The 13232-nt window shown below is 51.8% G+C and overlaps 1 protein-coding gene across 1 annotated transcript; it reads right to left on the bottom strand.

Annotated features, from left to right (window-relative positions):
• Positions 1-388: 388 nt before the first annotated feature.
• Positions 389-13138, bottom strand: GMIP (GEM interacting protein; the record flags this gene model as incomplete). The annotated part of the gene is made up of 21 exons (XM_080928591.1): positions 389-1365; positions 1471-1537; positions 3771-4158; positions 4427-4623; positions 4716-4853; positions 4944-5132; positions 5844-5998; positions 6078-6155; positions 6495-6572; positions 6644-6750; positions 7517-7713; positions 7913-8050; positions 8144-8314; positions 8397-8477; positions 10258-10365; positions 10454-10518; positions 10600-10725; positions 11099-11156; positions 11245-11332; positions 12052-12182; positions 12947-13138. The coding sequence occupies 21 exons, from the start codon at positions 13136-13138 to the stop codon at positions 986-988; spliced, it is 3132 nt and encodes a 1043-aa protein (XP_080784717.1). The 3' UTR covers positions 389-985.
• Positions 13139-13232: the final 94 nt, after the last annotated feature.

Below are 13232 nucleotides of genomic sequence, written 5' to 3'. Positions count from 1 at the left end.
CTAATTGCCTGTAGGTTTCACACGGTGTGTTTTAGAAGCCTTGGTTGGTTCATTTGGCCAGTAATAAAGGGGGGAAGGACTATTCTCTTAATGGTGACTTCTTTTGTCAGCCCTCCAGCACAAAGATGAATGTGTAAGAACATACAAGATTTATCTTATTTTATTTTGTTTTCCAAGACAGGGTTTCTCTGTGTAGCCTTGGCTGTCCTGGAACTTAGTCTGTAGACCTGGCTGGCATCAAACTCAGAGATTCTCCTGCCTCTACCTCCTGAATGCTAGGACAGTCCGTGGTTTTTTTAAATTAGAAATTTATTCTTTTTGTGCATGTGCATAGGTCAGACAACTTGCAGGAATGGGTTCTCTCCTTCCACTAAGTGGGTCTGGGAGATCCAACAGAGGTCTCTGAGGCTTTACAGCAAGCACTACAGGGCTCAGCCATCCTGCCAGCTGCAAGATAATTTTATCTGGAGGTTCTAAGAACACAGACTTGGCCAGCACTTGGGAAGCAGAGGAGTTCTGGCTTACAAAGAGAGCCCCAGACCAGCCAGAGCTACACAAACAGACCTTAACTCAAAACAGACAAACACACGAAAGGAAGGAATAAATGAAGGTGACAGGGTTGAATTGTTTCCTGTTCACTCGGAGTCTGTCAGGATGCAGGTGTAGCAGGGCCAGGAGCCATTATGACTGAAATAGTCAGAGACTGGGGTGGACCCGAAGGATCTACTGACCTGTACTGACCAATCTCCACCCCAATCACCTGCATTGCCTTGCTTGTTTAAATCCCCTCTGGCAGGGAGATGTTGGGACACTTCAACCAAGTGTTCTAGGACTCCCACAGGTGTGTAATCTTTATTACCTGAACTCTCTGGTAACCCCATGTCTCCCCACACTCCACTGAATTGGTTTGGTCACCAGGTTGGGTCAGGTGGAGAGACATATAGGACCATCAATTCAGTTTGGGGTCCTTCAGGATGATGGGTGGTCAGAGATGCTCCTCAGACTCCTCAGGCTCTGGGTCAGCACAACAGGTGGTCCTAGACACAGCCTCACTGTCCAGCTTGGAGAGCAGCCGGGCTGTCTCCTGGGTGATCTCAAAGTGCTTGGGCAGAGGGGTCCGGCGCAGGGTGCTGCCTTCAGGGGAGGCAGCAGCCGGACTCAGGCCTCGTCCCCTCAAACTACCTCGGTGGACTGCTGAGACAGTGACAGGAGTCTCCTCACACAGCTTGGAGGCCACCAGAGCCAGGCTGGAGAGTTGATGAGTAACTGGCCGTACACCTCCTCGGGGATACTTCACTGGCTGGCGGCTGAAGTGGCCCCGGGATTGTGCTCCTAGGAGCAAGTCCTCAGGGCAGTGGCTGGACCCTGTGAATGATAAGTGCTGAGCACCCCCATGGTCTTTGGTATCCCCAGGAGTGACCCATCAGCCAAGAAACCCGGGGCGCAGCGAGGACTCCCCAGTACACTCACCGTCCCCTGCCCCATCTCTGCTGTCTTCTGCCTCCTCCTCTCTTTGGTTCCTCTGCAGAGTTGTAAGCTGCAGGAAGAAACCCAGAATGTGACCCCCAACAGCAAAGTCCCTGGTTAGGGATTTCTGAAGGAAGTTCAGTGAGTTAAGAGGATTCACTGTGGAAACATGAGGACCTGTGTCTGAAATATCTAGCATCTTTGTAAAACGCCAAGCATGTCTGGGAATGCTTGTAACTTCTATATTGTGGGGTGGAGACGGGGTCCTGGGAGCTCTTTGGCACAGCAGTTTAGAGTGAACCTGTCTCAGAACACAGTCTGTACATAGCCGGTGCTTACCTTTGCTCTGGGAACTTAGCAGAGCCACACCTTATTTTCTGTTGCTGAGAACCAAACCCAAAGCCTCCCTCCCACATGCCAGATGAGCACTTCACCACCGAGATTCACTTGCAGGTTGGTTCCTCATTCCTTCCTGCTCTCTTACCCACTCAGTACAATACAGGGCTGCAGATGGCTCCCACCCCAGGGCCTTTGCACGGGCTGTTCTTACTGCCTGGTACACTTATCCCCAGATTTGACCATGCTTCATTCTGCTCTCATGTCAGGCCAGTCTTTGCTCAAATCCACCTGTCCCAAAAGCCTTGCCCATATTTTATGTCCTGCTGCAAACTCCTCTAGACCTCACCACTGGCAGCCCTTACTTCCTCTTTCCTTCTTCAAAGGACCTTGTAATGTTGCATGTGCCCAATTTTATGCTTATTTTTTTATCTTTTCCCCCTAAGATTCAGACACCAAAAGAGGGAGGTCTTTGAATATCTATCTAGCTCAGTCATGTACCCGTAAGGCCTGGCGCTGGATGGTTCTAACAGTGGGTGCCGAGCTGGCCCACAGGGTCTATTCTCCTGCCCGAGCTTATCCCTGTGGCCAGCACACGTCAAAACTCAGGCTGGGAAAAAGACAACATCAGTTTAATCTCCAGACTGTACAAGGTAGACGGAGAGAATTGAGTCCTCCACACTTATGCTTGTGTGCCCCCTCACTAAATAAACAAGTTACAACCCCCCAGAGTTTGTGGTAAATATCCATCATATCAGGTCTTCTGTGGTGAGATGGGAGACACTCAGGAGACTCACCAGACACTCAGAAAAGAGAGAGAGCTGGTTCTGAAAGCTGCCCTCTGATCTCCACAACATCATGGCACCCCTGAACTCCCGCACATTTCTTTCAAGACAGGGTTTCTCTGTGTAGCCCCAGACTGTCCTGGAACTCACTCTGTAGACCAGGCACGCTTTGAACTCCTAGAGATCCTCCTGCCTCTGCCTCCCAAGTGCTGTGATTAAAGCCATCACCACGCCCACCCTAACAAATACTTTTTAAGGAGAAAAAAAGATGCTCAGAAAGATGCTCACCCAACTGCAGTACTAGTACTCACAGTACCAAGGCAGCAAGATCACAGAGAAAGACCCTGTCTCAAAGTCGGATAAAACAACAGAATCAACAGGCAAGTAAGTCAGTGAGTCTGGGCTAGAAAGATGGATGGCTCCTCCAGAGGACCGGGGTTCAAGTCCCAGCACCCACATGACAACCCAAAAACTGTAACTTCAGTTCCAGGGGGTCTGACACCCTCAGAAACACATGCTCAGGCAAAACACCAATGTACATTAAAAAAAAAAAAGACAGGTGTGTCATCCCAGCTATCTAATAGGTGGAGGCAGGACGGTCTCGAAATTCAAGGTCACCCTAGTTCACAGTGTGAATCCAAGAATCCAAGGCCAATCTGGCAATTTAAGGAGACTCTGCCTCAAGATAAAAAAGAAAAAAAAAAAGGGGGGGGGGAGCTAGGTAGGTAAAGGCATCTCCCACCAAACTTGGCAAATAAAGGAAAGGGCAGAAAGGAAACTACTCTCACACGTCTGTGACCTCCACATGACCCCCCCCCCCCCCCGCAATACATAAAATAAGATGTAATAAAAGAAATCTGATCTGGCTCAAGTGGCTAGAGGTACTAAGTCTAAGGACCTGAATTTGATCCCCAGGATCCAGGGGGTGGAAGGACAGATTGTCAGTCGGCCTTCATGCTCATACCGTGACACGTGTGTGCCTGGATACTCTCAAAACAAATGTTTCTTAAAAACCCAAAAGAAACTTAAAGAGAGCGCTTGGGGTGTGACGTAATGGAGAGCATGTGCCTAATGCACGCTCCTAATGCTCACCAAGCCCTGGGTTCAATATCTAGTTGTGCAAAAGGGGAAATAAACACAGACAGGGCCCTTCCCATATCTGTGGGGCAAGCCTGCTCCTACCTCAGGAGGTGTGACCTCAGGACACTTCTCCAAGGCATTGTGGTGTTTGGGGTCTGGACTGGAATCTGAGGCTATGGTCAGGTGCTGTGTGTCTTGGGCAAGAAGTGAGGCTGGGTGCTGGGGACTGGATTCAGGGGGTGCAGGAGCCAAACCAGGGTCTTGGGCCAGGGGCTCAGAGGCCTGAGGAAGTTCATCCATTCCAAAGATCTGCTCATAGTGTACAATGAGGAACTCAACAAGCTGAGCTTGGTGACCAGAGTCCAGCAGACAGGCCACAGGGCTGGCACTGGTGGCCCTGGGTCCATCTGGTGGCCGCAGCAATGTAGGCCCAAATACAATTCCCAAGTTGTTAGCAGACATCTTGTTTTCTTCAAACCGAGCAGCCACCCTGAGGATGTATAGGGGGAAGAGTCAGGCATGGAATTAGAAACATCAGTGGAGGGTAAGGTAAACTAGACTGGTGACACGGCCAGGCCAGAGGAAAATAGTCTCTGGTCACTGCTTGAAACTAGCTTGTCACAGTGTGGGGCTAAGTGTGGGTATCCACACTTCGGAGCTCAGAGGAAATATGAAAGGTCAGAGGTTAACATGAACCACATAGGTAAGCAGTTACATGTAAGCAGGCCATGGTTCAAAACTTAGGGACCCATGCACACCTGAACAGATGGGCCACCAGGTGCCGCAGGGTGCTGTAGTTAGAGTCAGGCAGCTGCACCAAGAGGGTCTTCAGCGAGCAGATAATCTCAGGGCTGGGGCTGGGGGTCCCAGGGTCGTCCCCAGGGTCTGCATGCAGGGTCTTTGCCAGAGAGATGAAGGCGTCGTAGAAGTGGAAAGGGACCACGGGATCAGTGAGCTGGTGGGGACAGGAGTGTGGGTGGGCTGCTGAGGGTCCTCAACCAGAGGCTGCATGGCTCTGCCCACCGCCCCTGGCCTGGAGCCACCTACCTCCTGAAGAAATCGTTTGAGGACACTGGTGATATCGTGAGGAGAGTTCCCAGACAGCTCTACCAGTGCTCGGCCATTCTCAAAGGCCTGGCACAGCCGCTCCACACGTACCCGAGACCCACTGACCCGATAGATACCCTGCAGGGTAAGGGATACCCGGCTTGTGATGTGGCCATCAGTGGGGACAGGCCACTTGTAGGGTCAATCAGGAATAAAGATGCCACCTACCTGCAAGCCCAGGGCACGGTGCTCTATCTCAGCTGTGCACCTGGTGACCACAAAGGGTACCTCCTCAGGGAAATCTCTGGGGAGCTGGAGGAAGTCAACTCCAAAGAGAGGCATCCGGGCTGGAAGCCGCCGGTGTCCACAAAGGATGAGGAGGGTCTCCAGGCAGCGCTTGTGACAGGTCAGAAAGCACTGGGGGAGGGGGAGGGGGAGGGCACAAGTTAGGACTTCAAGAAGACGAGGTTATCGTGAGGTTTGCAGGTCAGCGGGAGATGAGCAGGCCATCAAGAAAGCCAGGGAGTAAAGGTGCTTGCTGCCAAACTTAACAACCTGAGTTCGATTCCCAGGGCTCACATGGAGGAAGGAGAGAAATGACTCCTTTAAACTAGCCTCTAGGACTAGAGAGATGGCTCAGTGGTTAAGGGCATTGACTGCTCTTCCAGAGGTACTGAGTTCAATTCCCGCAACCACATGGTGGCTCAGAACCATCTGTAATGGGATCTGATGCCCTCTTCTGGTGTGTCTGAAAACAGCTACAGTGTACTTACAAAATAAAAAAAGAAATCTTTAAAAAAATAAAAAAATAAACTAGTCCCTAACACCCATACACACCATGGCACTAATGCATCCTGCTCCACACTAAAGATACACAAATGAATACTGAGACTTCGGGAGAGAGGGAGGGAGAAGGAGGGAGAGAGGGAAGGAGAGAGGAAAAAGGAGGGAGAGAGGGAGAGAGGGAGAGAGGGAGGGAGGGAGGGTGAGAGGGAGAGAGGGAGGAAGGGAGGGTGAGAGGGAGAGAGGGAGGAGGTCTTCAGCGAAGGCAGGCCCTAGAGCAGAAAGGCTTTAGGGATCTTGTGTCTAAAGTCGGCAGAGTCAGTAGGCCCTCAGTTGAGGCCACACCTCCTCACACTCTGTCCCGCTGACCATGAAGGCTTCACATTCTCTGCACTTGGCGGGGCCCCGCAGCCGCCGGAGCCGGTGGGTTTGAGCGGCTGTGGACAGTGTCCACTTCCTGAAGGGGCTGCCCACTCCATTCTCCATCACATCTCCCAGATCTGCAAGGAGGGAGGTCAATGCCATCAGGGTCACCCCTTGTCTCTGAAAGCCCCCCTGCCCACCTGTGTCCAGCCTTACCAGGGTCTCGCTCCTCAAAGTCATCCGAGGACTCTGTACCTGTGGATGATGCCTTCACAAGCCGGCGGGCACCAGCACCTGGGGTCAGAGGAGCACAGAGGTAGGATTATGGTGGTCATGGACCAGGCTAGGTCAAAGGAGACAGATTTGGTTTTCAGGGCTTTCAAAAACTCCCAGAGATATTCTTGGGAGAAAGGGTCAGGGAGCAGAGGTTAATAGTTTAGGAATGGGCCAGGTCTTTGTCTGGTGGTTCAGAGGAAATTCCCACTAAGACAGTAAGTACATCCACACTTGAGGATCAGGGTGTGGGGAAGGTCAGAGGCTAAGAGGTAGGCTGAAGATTAAAGGTCAGTGTTTGGCTAGGAGGTAAGAGGGCACAGGGGTGTGTGCTAGGGGAAGGTCAGGGCCTACCCTCACCTGGGCTGGAAGTAGGGGAGTCCAAGGACCGAGACTCACTGCCACCACCTACACTGTCCACATCACTGCCTGGGATCCCTGTGTGAGGACAGGTCAGTCAGGCTGGCCCAAGACCAGGCCCTTTACCCACCAGGCCTCAAAGAACTTACCCTGGCTGCCTAAGCTGGCATCCTCCCAAGGGCCAGGCTCAGAGGAACCCTCCTCCAGCCTTGTTGGCGGGGTCCCCGGAAACTTCTTTTTTGTGTCCTGAGGGAAACTGGGTGAAGAGAGGGTTGAGGGCTTGGTCCCCTGGGTGACAGCAAAGGGTCCCAACCCCAAGGATGTAGGTCTGAAAGCTCTGGTGTCCAGGACCATCTTGGTCCTTTAAGTGTCCTAGCCCCACCATCCCAGGACCCTGCAAGCACCCCAGTGAAAGCCATTGAGTCACTTAAAGAAACAAACACACGAGGAGCCTGGAGAGGTGGCTCAGTGGTTATGAGCTCTTGGTTGCTCTTCCAGGACCCACATTGGTGGCTCACAGCTGCCTGTAACTTGTCCCACAGGATCTGATGCCCTCTTGTGGCCTCTGAGAGCACCTGCACACAGGTGGCACACACACATACTGTCACTAAAAATAATTCTTTAATTAAAAAGACACTAAGGGGATTGATTCTATGACAGCAGGGTTACCTAGAGATACCCTGTTCCAAATATATCCCAGGCTCAGGCAGTCATGGTGCACGCCTTTGACCTGAGCACTTGTGATGCAGAGGCAGGAGGATCTCTCTGAGTTTGAGGCCAGCATGATTTACAGATCGAGTTCCAGGACAACCAGGGCTATATAGAGAAACCCTGTCTTACAAACAAACAAACAAACATCTCCAAAACACTGAAGTAACTGGAGACTAGTTAGAAAAGTGAGGGTTTAGCTGGGGCGGGAACGTGAGGAGAGACAGGACCGGAAGCCAGCATAAGTACAGCACATACATATCCATAAGCCTGGCGTGGGTTCTGGGGGTTACAAGCCCAGCCCTAGGGCCCACCTGTGCATCACGGGCGTGAATTCCTGGAAGCAGAAGGCGGGAGATGGCGGCGGTGGGGCTCCAGGTTGCAGCCCACGAACAAACTCCTGGTAGCGCTGGCCAGGTTCAAAGGGCACACAACACTCAGCCAGAGCAGAGAAGGAGCGAGGTCCTCGCTCTGCTTGCGCCCCTCGCAGCTCAAACAGGCCCAGTGTCACCTGCAAGGATGGATACTTGACTAGATTCCAGGGGGCTGAGCCTAACCCTTACCGATAAGTAAAGCCAAAGTTTGAGGGCGGGGCCTGTCACTGTTAGACTGTAGGACTGGGTATGACCTGCAGTAAAGATGGTGTCCTGAGGCCTTAGGGCTGAGACAGGAACAAAGGGAAGGAGTATGACCGTGGAGGAGGGCCTTACCCGCCTAAGCACTTCGTCTCCTTGTAACACCAGCTTGCGTATATGAGACACTATCCGCCGCTTGGTGGTCTCCAGATCCTGCTGGCGCGTATTGGCCTCCCGCACACAGGCCTGGTACAGAGCCTCCGCCTCATGTGCCTGGGGAAACCAAGACAGAGCGGCTTACACGGACGGGAGCTGGAGAGAGGGGAGCGGACAGATGTCAGGGAATCTTGGTACTGTGTCTCCGACCTTGGCCTGTGCCTCCTCTCGGGAGCGCCGTCTTCGCTCCTGTTGCTTGTTGGATCCGGGAGATGCCTGGGGAGGAGGGTCCTCAGAGGCCCCCTGGGAGCGTGCCCTCAGGTCCTCTCTGCGTTGAATATACTGGAGCTGGGAGCGCCTCAGTGCCTGCACCGCCTCATTCTTGGAGGTAAGAAGACAGTAAGCCCTTGGCCTGCAAAGGACTCCATTCTCCGGTGCAGGGCCCGCCTGCGGCTGGTCTTACCATGCGTTTCTGCTCCTTCAGCCACTGGTCCTTGAATTCCTTCCTCCACTTCTCAATTTCCATCCTCTTGGCTGCCAGAGGCTGTGGAGTGGAGGATGGGCACGGGCAGGGAAGGCAGTAGCACCTCTTCCTACCTATTGTCCTCTGCCTGACCCCAGACACGAGCCCTTTTCTGAATCAGGCCTTTTCTACCCTCGGTCCAAGTACGTGAGCAGAGAGTTGTGTGGTCACCCTCTTGTGTCTTCAGGAACCTAGACATCCTGAGGTTTTTATTCCTGAGAAACACCCATCCTGCAATCCTGTTGGTATACTTTTTCAACTTAAAACTTTTTTAAAGAAAGATTCGTTTATTATATATAAGTACACTGTCGCTGTCTTCAGACACACCAGAAGAGGGCATCAGATCTCATTACAGATGGTTGTGAGCCACCATGTGGTTGCTGGGAATTGAACTCAGGACCTCTGGAAGAGCAGTCAGTGCTCTAACCACTGAACCATCTCTCCAGCCCCAACTTAAAGCTTCTTAATTGTCATTATTGTAAATTGTGCATATGTGTGCACATGCATGTGGGTGCCTTTGGGGGAGAGAAGCAGTAGCTCTCAGGAAGTTAGAGTCCAGGTGGTTGTTCACTGCCAGTCCTGGGTGCTAGGAACCAAACTAAGGTCCTACCGCTGAGTGTCTCTAGCTTGTGTTAAAGTTTTTATTTATTTATCTTGTATTTGTGGAGATAAATTCATGCCAGGGCATGTTTGAGGAGGACAGAAGGCATGTGGGAATCAGGTCTCTCCTTTCTCCATGTGGGTTCCAGGGATCAAACTCAGGTCACCATGCTTTGTGGCAAGGACCTTCAGCGGATGAGCTAACTCCATGGGTTCTTTTTCTTTTTCTGTTACTGGGGATTTGAGACAATGGCCTTGCTACCTAAGTATTCTGCTAGTGTGCTATATTTCCAGCCCTTCCTTTTAAAAAAATTTATTTATTTACTATTATGATGTGTGTATGAAGGCATACACCTATAGTGAGAATTCGAGAATCTTGCTTTTTTTAAAGAATTGAGAAATATTACGAGAATGTGCTTTCATTTTAATCTTGGGTGTGAGGATGTGGGGCTGCCTCAGACTGTCTAGAGCAACTGAGTAGGATTTGCTTCCTGCTCTAGCAGAGCACTTGTGGTTTGTCCATCTGCAGATAGTTTCTGTGTCCGTATGATGTGTGAAATTCTGGGAACTTTTCAGATGGTATATAAATGCTAGGGCCCCAAAAAGTGGGGTCTGTGGCTGTTGGTCACTTTAGGGGGCTGGTTGTGGTTTGCTGGTAGTTGTGCTCAGAGAAGAAACAAAAGGAAAGAAATTAGATTCAGGGATCGGTACCTCTCTTCCCCTCTATCTTTCTTTCCTAACTAGTGTTAGGGAAAAAAGAACGGGGTGGGGTACGAGGGTGCCAGGATTAAAGGGTGGGAAAAAAAGAACCCACAAAGTAGCAAAGACACACTACAAACACCTTTACCCTCTGAGCTATCTTGCTCCCCCTGAAACCAATCTTTTGATTGTTTGTTTCTTTGTTTTTAAGATAAGTCTTACTATATGACCATAGCTGATCAACAACTCAGACTCCACAAGTGTTGGGATTAAAGGTGTGCACCACCAGGCTAGGCTTAAAATCACTGTTTTGTTTTTGTTTGTTCAAGACAGGGTCTCAGAACAAGGTCCAGAGATCCACCTACCTCTGCTTCTCAAATGCTGGAATTGAAGGCATGCACCACTATGCCCTGAGAAACTGGTATTTCTAAGGAGGGGCTCCAGCTTCCTCCCAAATGAGACTTCAGTGAGGCTTCCTCCAGGGTGGTAGGGGAGGGTTTACCTGGTAGTAGTCTCTTTTCTGCTGGGCCACTGTTTCCATGGCCAGGGCTCCCAAGCTGAGGTCATGCTCCAGAAACAAGGTGTAGATGTACTGGAGTGGCATTTGGCTCTGGGGTGGAGTGCAGGGCTAGCTCAGGAACTGAACAGATAGGGTGTAGGATCTGGGGGAGGTGCTGGGCTCTGGGGAGGGCTGGTACCTGCTGGAGAATGGACACCTTGCCAGCTTCAGCAATCTTCATGATACTCTTAGCAAACTCAAGCTCTGGGGGAGGAGACAGAGGTCTACAGGCAGCTGGGGTTTGGATCCCACTTGCCATCAGGGGGTGGGCAGAGGAAGCCTCACCATAGTTGGCTCTCTTGTCTGTCCAGGCTAGCAGCTCCTTGGCATAGCGGCTCCAAGTTTTGGCATACTCCAGGGCAGCATCCACACCACCCTTGGTCCGAATGAGTCGCAAATCCAGTTCTTCCTCTGGGACAAACAGGGAAACCCCTGAGCCCAGCCCCCCCTTCCCCCGTAGAAACCTTCCTTGAACCCCAAGACTCCCCAAGCCCCGTGGAAGCCTTCCCTGAGCCCAGCTCCCCCCCCAGAAGCCTTCCCTGAACCCCAAGACCAGACCCATGGCTTCTGTCTCACACCTTCATGCCTCCCTAAAGCTCCCTTTGGAATCATTGTCAACATCATAATTTACACATTCTCTACTCAAGATTCCTTGAGGACAAGGGCACGGGTCCATTGTGGGCTCTGCCCTGTCCCCTGCATCTGGCACAGAACAAGATCTGTGATGTCTCGATAAAGGAATGACCTCCTTACTCCCCCACCCTTGTCTGAAACCCTCCCCTACCTGTGAGGGGCGCAGGACCTTCTGGGGAGGGATCACTCCAACAACTGGCTTCACTGTTCTGGGGTAAGAGGATGAGAGAAGGCGTTCAGGAGCAAACAAACAGCAAGCCGGCTTGCCTTACTGAGCACCTGGATCCTGTCCCCTACCTCCTCAGTCACTACTGTGGTTGTATCAGCCTTGTCAGCCTCCAGGTCTTCTCTGAGCACAAGGTCTCCAGCCAGGGGATCGAAAGTCCTGGGGATGGGAAAGATAATGGCGTCAGGAAGCCATTTCTGTCCAGACTGCCCTCTGTTGGGGAAAAGTCCTGGGATACTAGGACAGTCTTTGATTTGATATAATCTGTGATTTAGAAGGTGTGATCTGAGGATTTATGGGGAGGTAGGGGAGGGTGTAGCTTGTTTTGTCTCATGGTAGGCCTGATTCTTTGCCTGTGCTTCCTAAATGCAGGAATTACATTTGTGCAGCACCGCCCTGGTTGGTCTCTGCAGTACTGTGAATGGAGTCCAGGGCTTTGTGTATGCCAGACAAGCATCCTATAAACTGAACCTCACCTCACCCCCACCTTTTGTGGTACAGGCAGGATTAAATCCTGGGTACTGTGAATGCTATGCACCTGCTATATCCCCATTCCCAGGTGAGGTCCTTTCCTAAAAACAAGACTTGAAAAAAGGTTGGAAGGACCATAGGCAATTTAGGGGTTCATAGAATTCCCTCTTATAGCCATTTCCACCATTTTTTAAGGGATCATGAGATTGCATGTGTGTGTCTCAGGATCACTTTTGAGATGGACCTCAAATACCTGTGTATCTAGAATGCCAGAGGGCCCAGGTGTTTGGGGGGGCTCCTGTCTTAGGTTCAGGAGGGTTGAAGTCATGGTGTCTGGATGTGAGGCAGCATGGTGCCCAAATAATTAGGGAGCTCAGCCAATGTGGTGACAGAAGTCTCAGACTCACACGTTCCCCAATGATATCTCCAGGTTGTCCAGGCTCTGGAAGATGTCACTGTATCTCTTCCTGCCCTCAGGAGCTGGGGTTAGCTCTGGGGGAGGGAAGTGTAAGAAACATGAGCCCACCAGAGTCTCCCTCTACCCACAGTTGTGGCAAAGCAATCAGAATGTACCTCAACTACTCTCAAGCAGAGGTGGGAAGGAGAGGGAGAGAGACAGACAGACAGACAGACAGAGAGGAAGAGAGAGAGCGAGCAGAGAGGGGGCAGAGAGAGAGGCAGAGAGAGATAGAAGCAGAGAGAGGGGGGGGCAGACAGAGAGGAAGAGACAGAGGCAGAGAGAGAGACAGAAGCAGAGACAGACAGACAGACAGAGGTAGAGAGACAGAGAGATAGAGACGCAGAGAGAGAGAGAGAGAGAAGCAGAGAGAGAGAGAGAGAGAGAGAGAGAGAGAGAGAGAGAGAGAGAGAGAGAGAGAGAGAGCATACACAAACAACCTAATGAGTCCAAGAGTAGTGAGGGATAAGAGAGAGAGTGAGCTTCGGTGGGGTCATTTCTGATCCCACAGATGGATCCAGGCAAAATCAGAGAAGCGGTTGCTCACAGCCACAGGGACACCACACAGAGGAGGACCCATAAGCAAAGGAAGGAAACAGATGCACAGATGCAGCTGCCATAGTAGAGGGCTGGCTTGACAATGGAGCCACATGGACCCCAGGCCAGACAGATGGAAACGCACGTGGGACACACAGGCACTTAGCTTGCGGTATAAACACACGCGAGTATGGCTGAAACCACGAGGGACAGGACTGAATGACACTCGACACAAAGACAGCCGGAAACATAACACAGCTCTAGTCACAATTCTGCCGCCGCCCCCTGGCCTGATGCCTCGGGGCTACCTGCAGGGATACTGGCCATGACACCCTGCCCCCATCCATCGTACAATCAGAAGCAGAAGCGGCCACTTCCCCTTCCTGGGCCCCTTCCCCCAGGCATCCGGGGTGCCCGCTCCGCCGGGCAATCTGAGGGTCGGGGGCTGGCATCGCGAGCACTGCGCGCTTTGGGGATTTCCGAGGTGCTCGGGGATCCATCCCTCGTTCCTTTCCCTGCCAGTACTCCTTTCCCGGCTGTCAGATAGCTCAGTGTAAGTTGGGCTCTCTGGTTTAGGAGCTGAGGAGCGGTGGT

This window comes from Micromys minutus (genome assembly GCF_963924665.1).
Source record: "Micromys minutus genome assembly, chromosome: 14".
In the NCBI taxonomy this organism is placed as follows: domain Eukaryota; kingdom Metazoa; phylum Chordata; class Mammalia; order Rodentia; family Muridae; genus Micromys; species Micromys minutus.
Note: the sequence above shows the minus strand (reverse complement) of the source record. Positions and strands in the feature narration are given on the sequence as shown.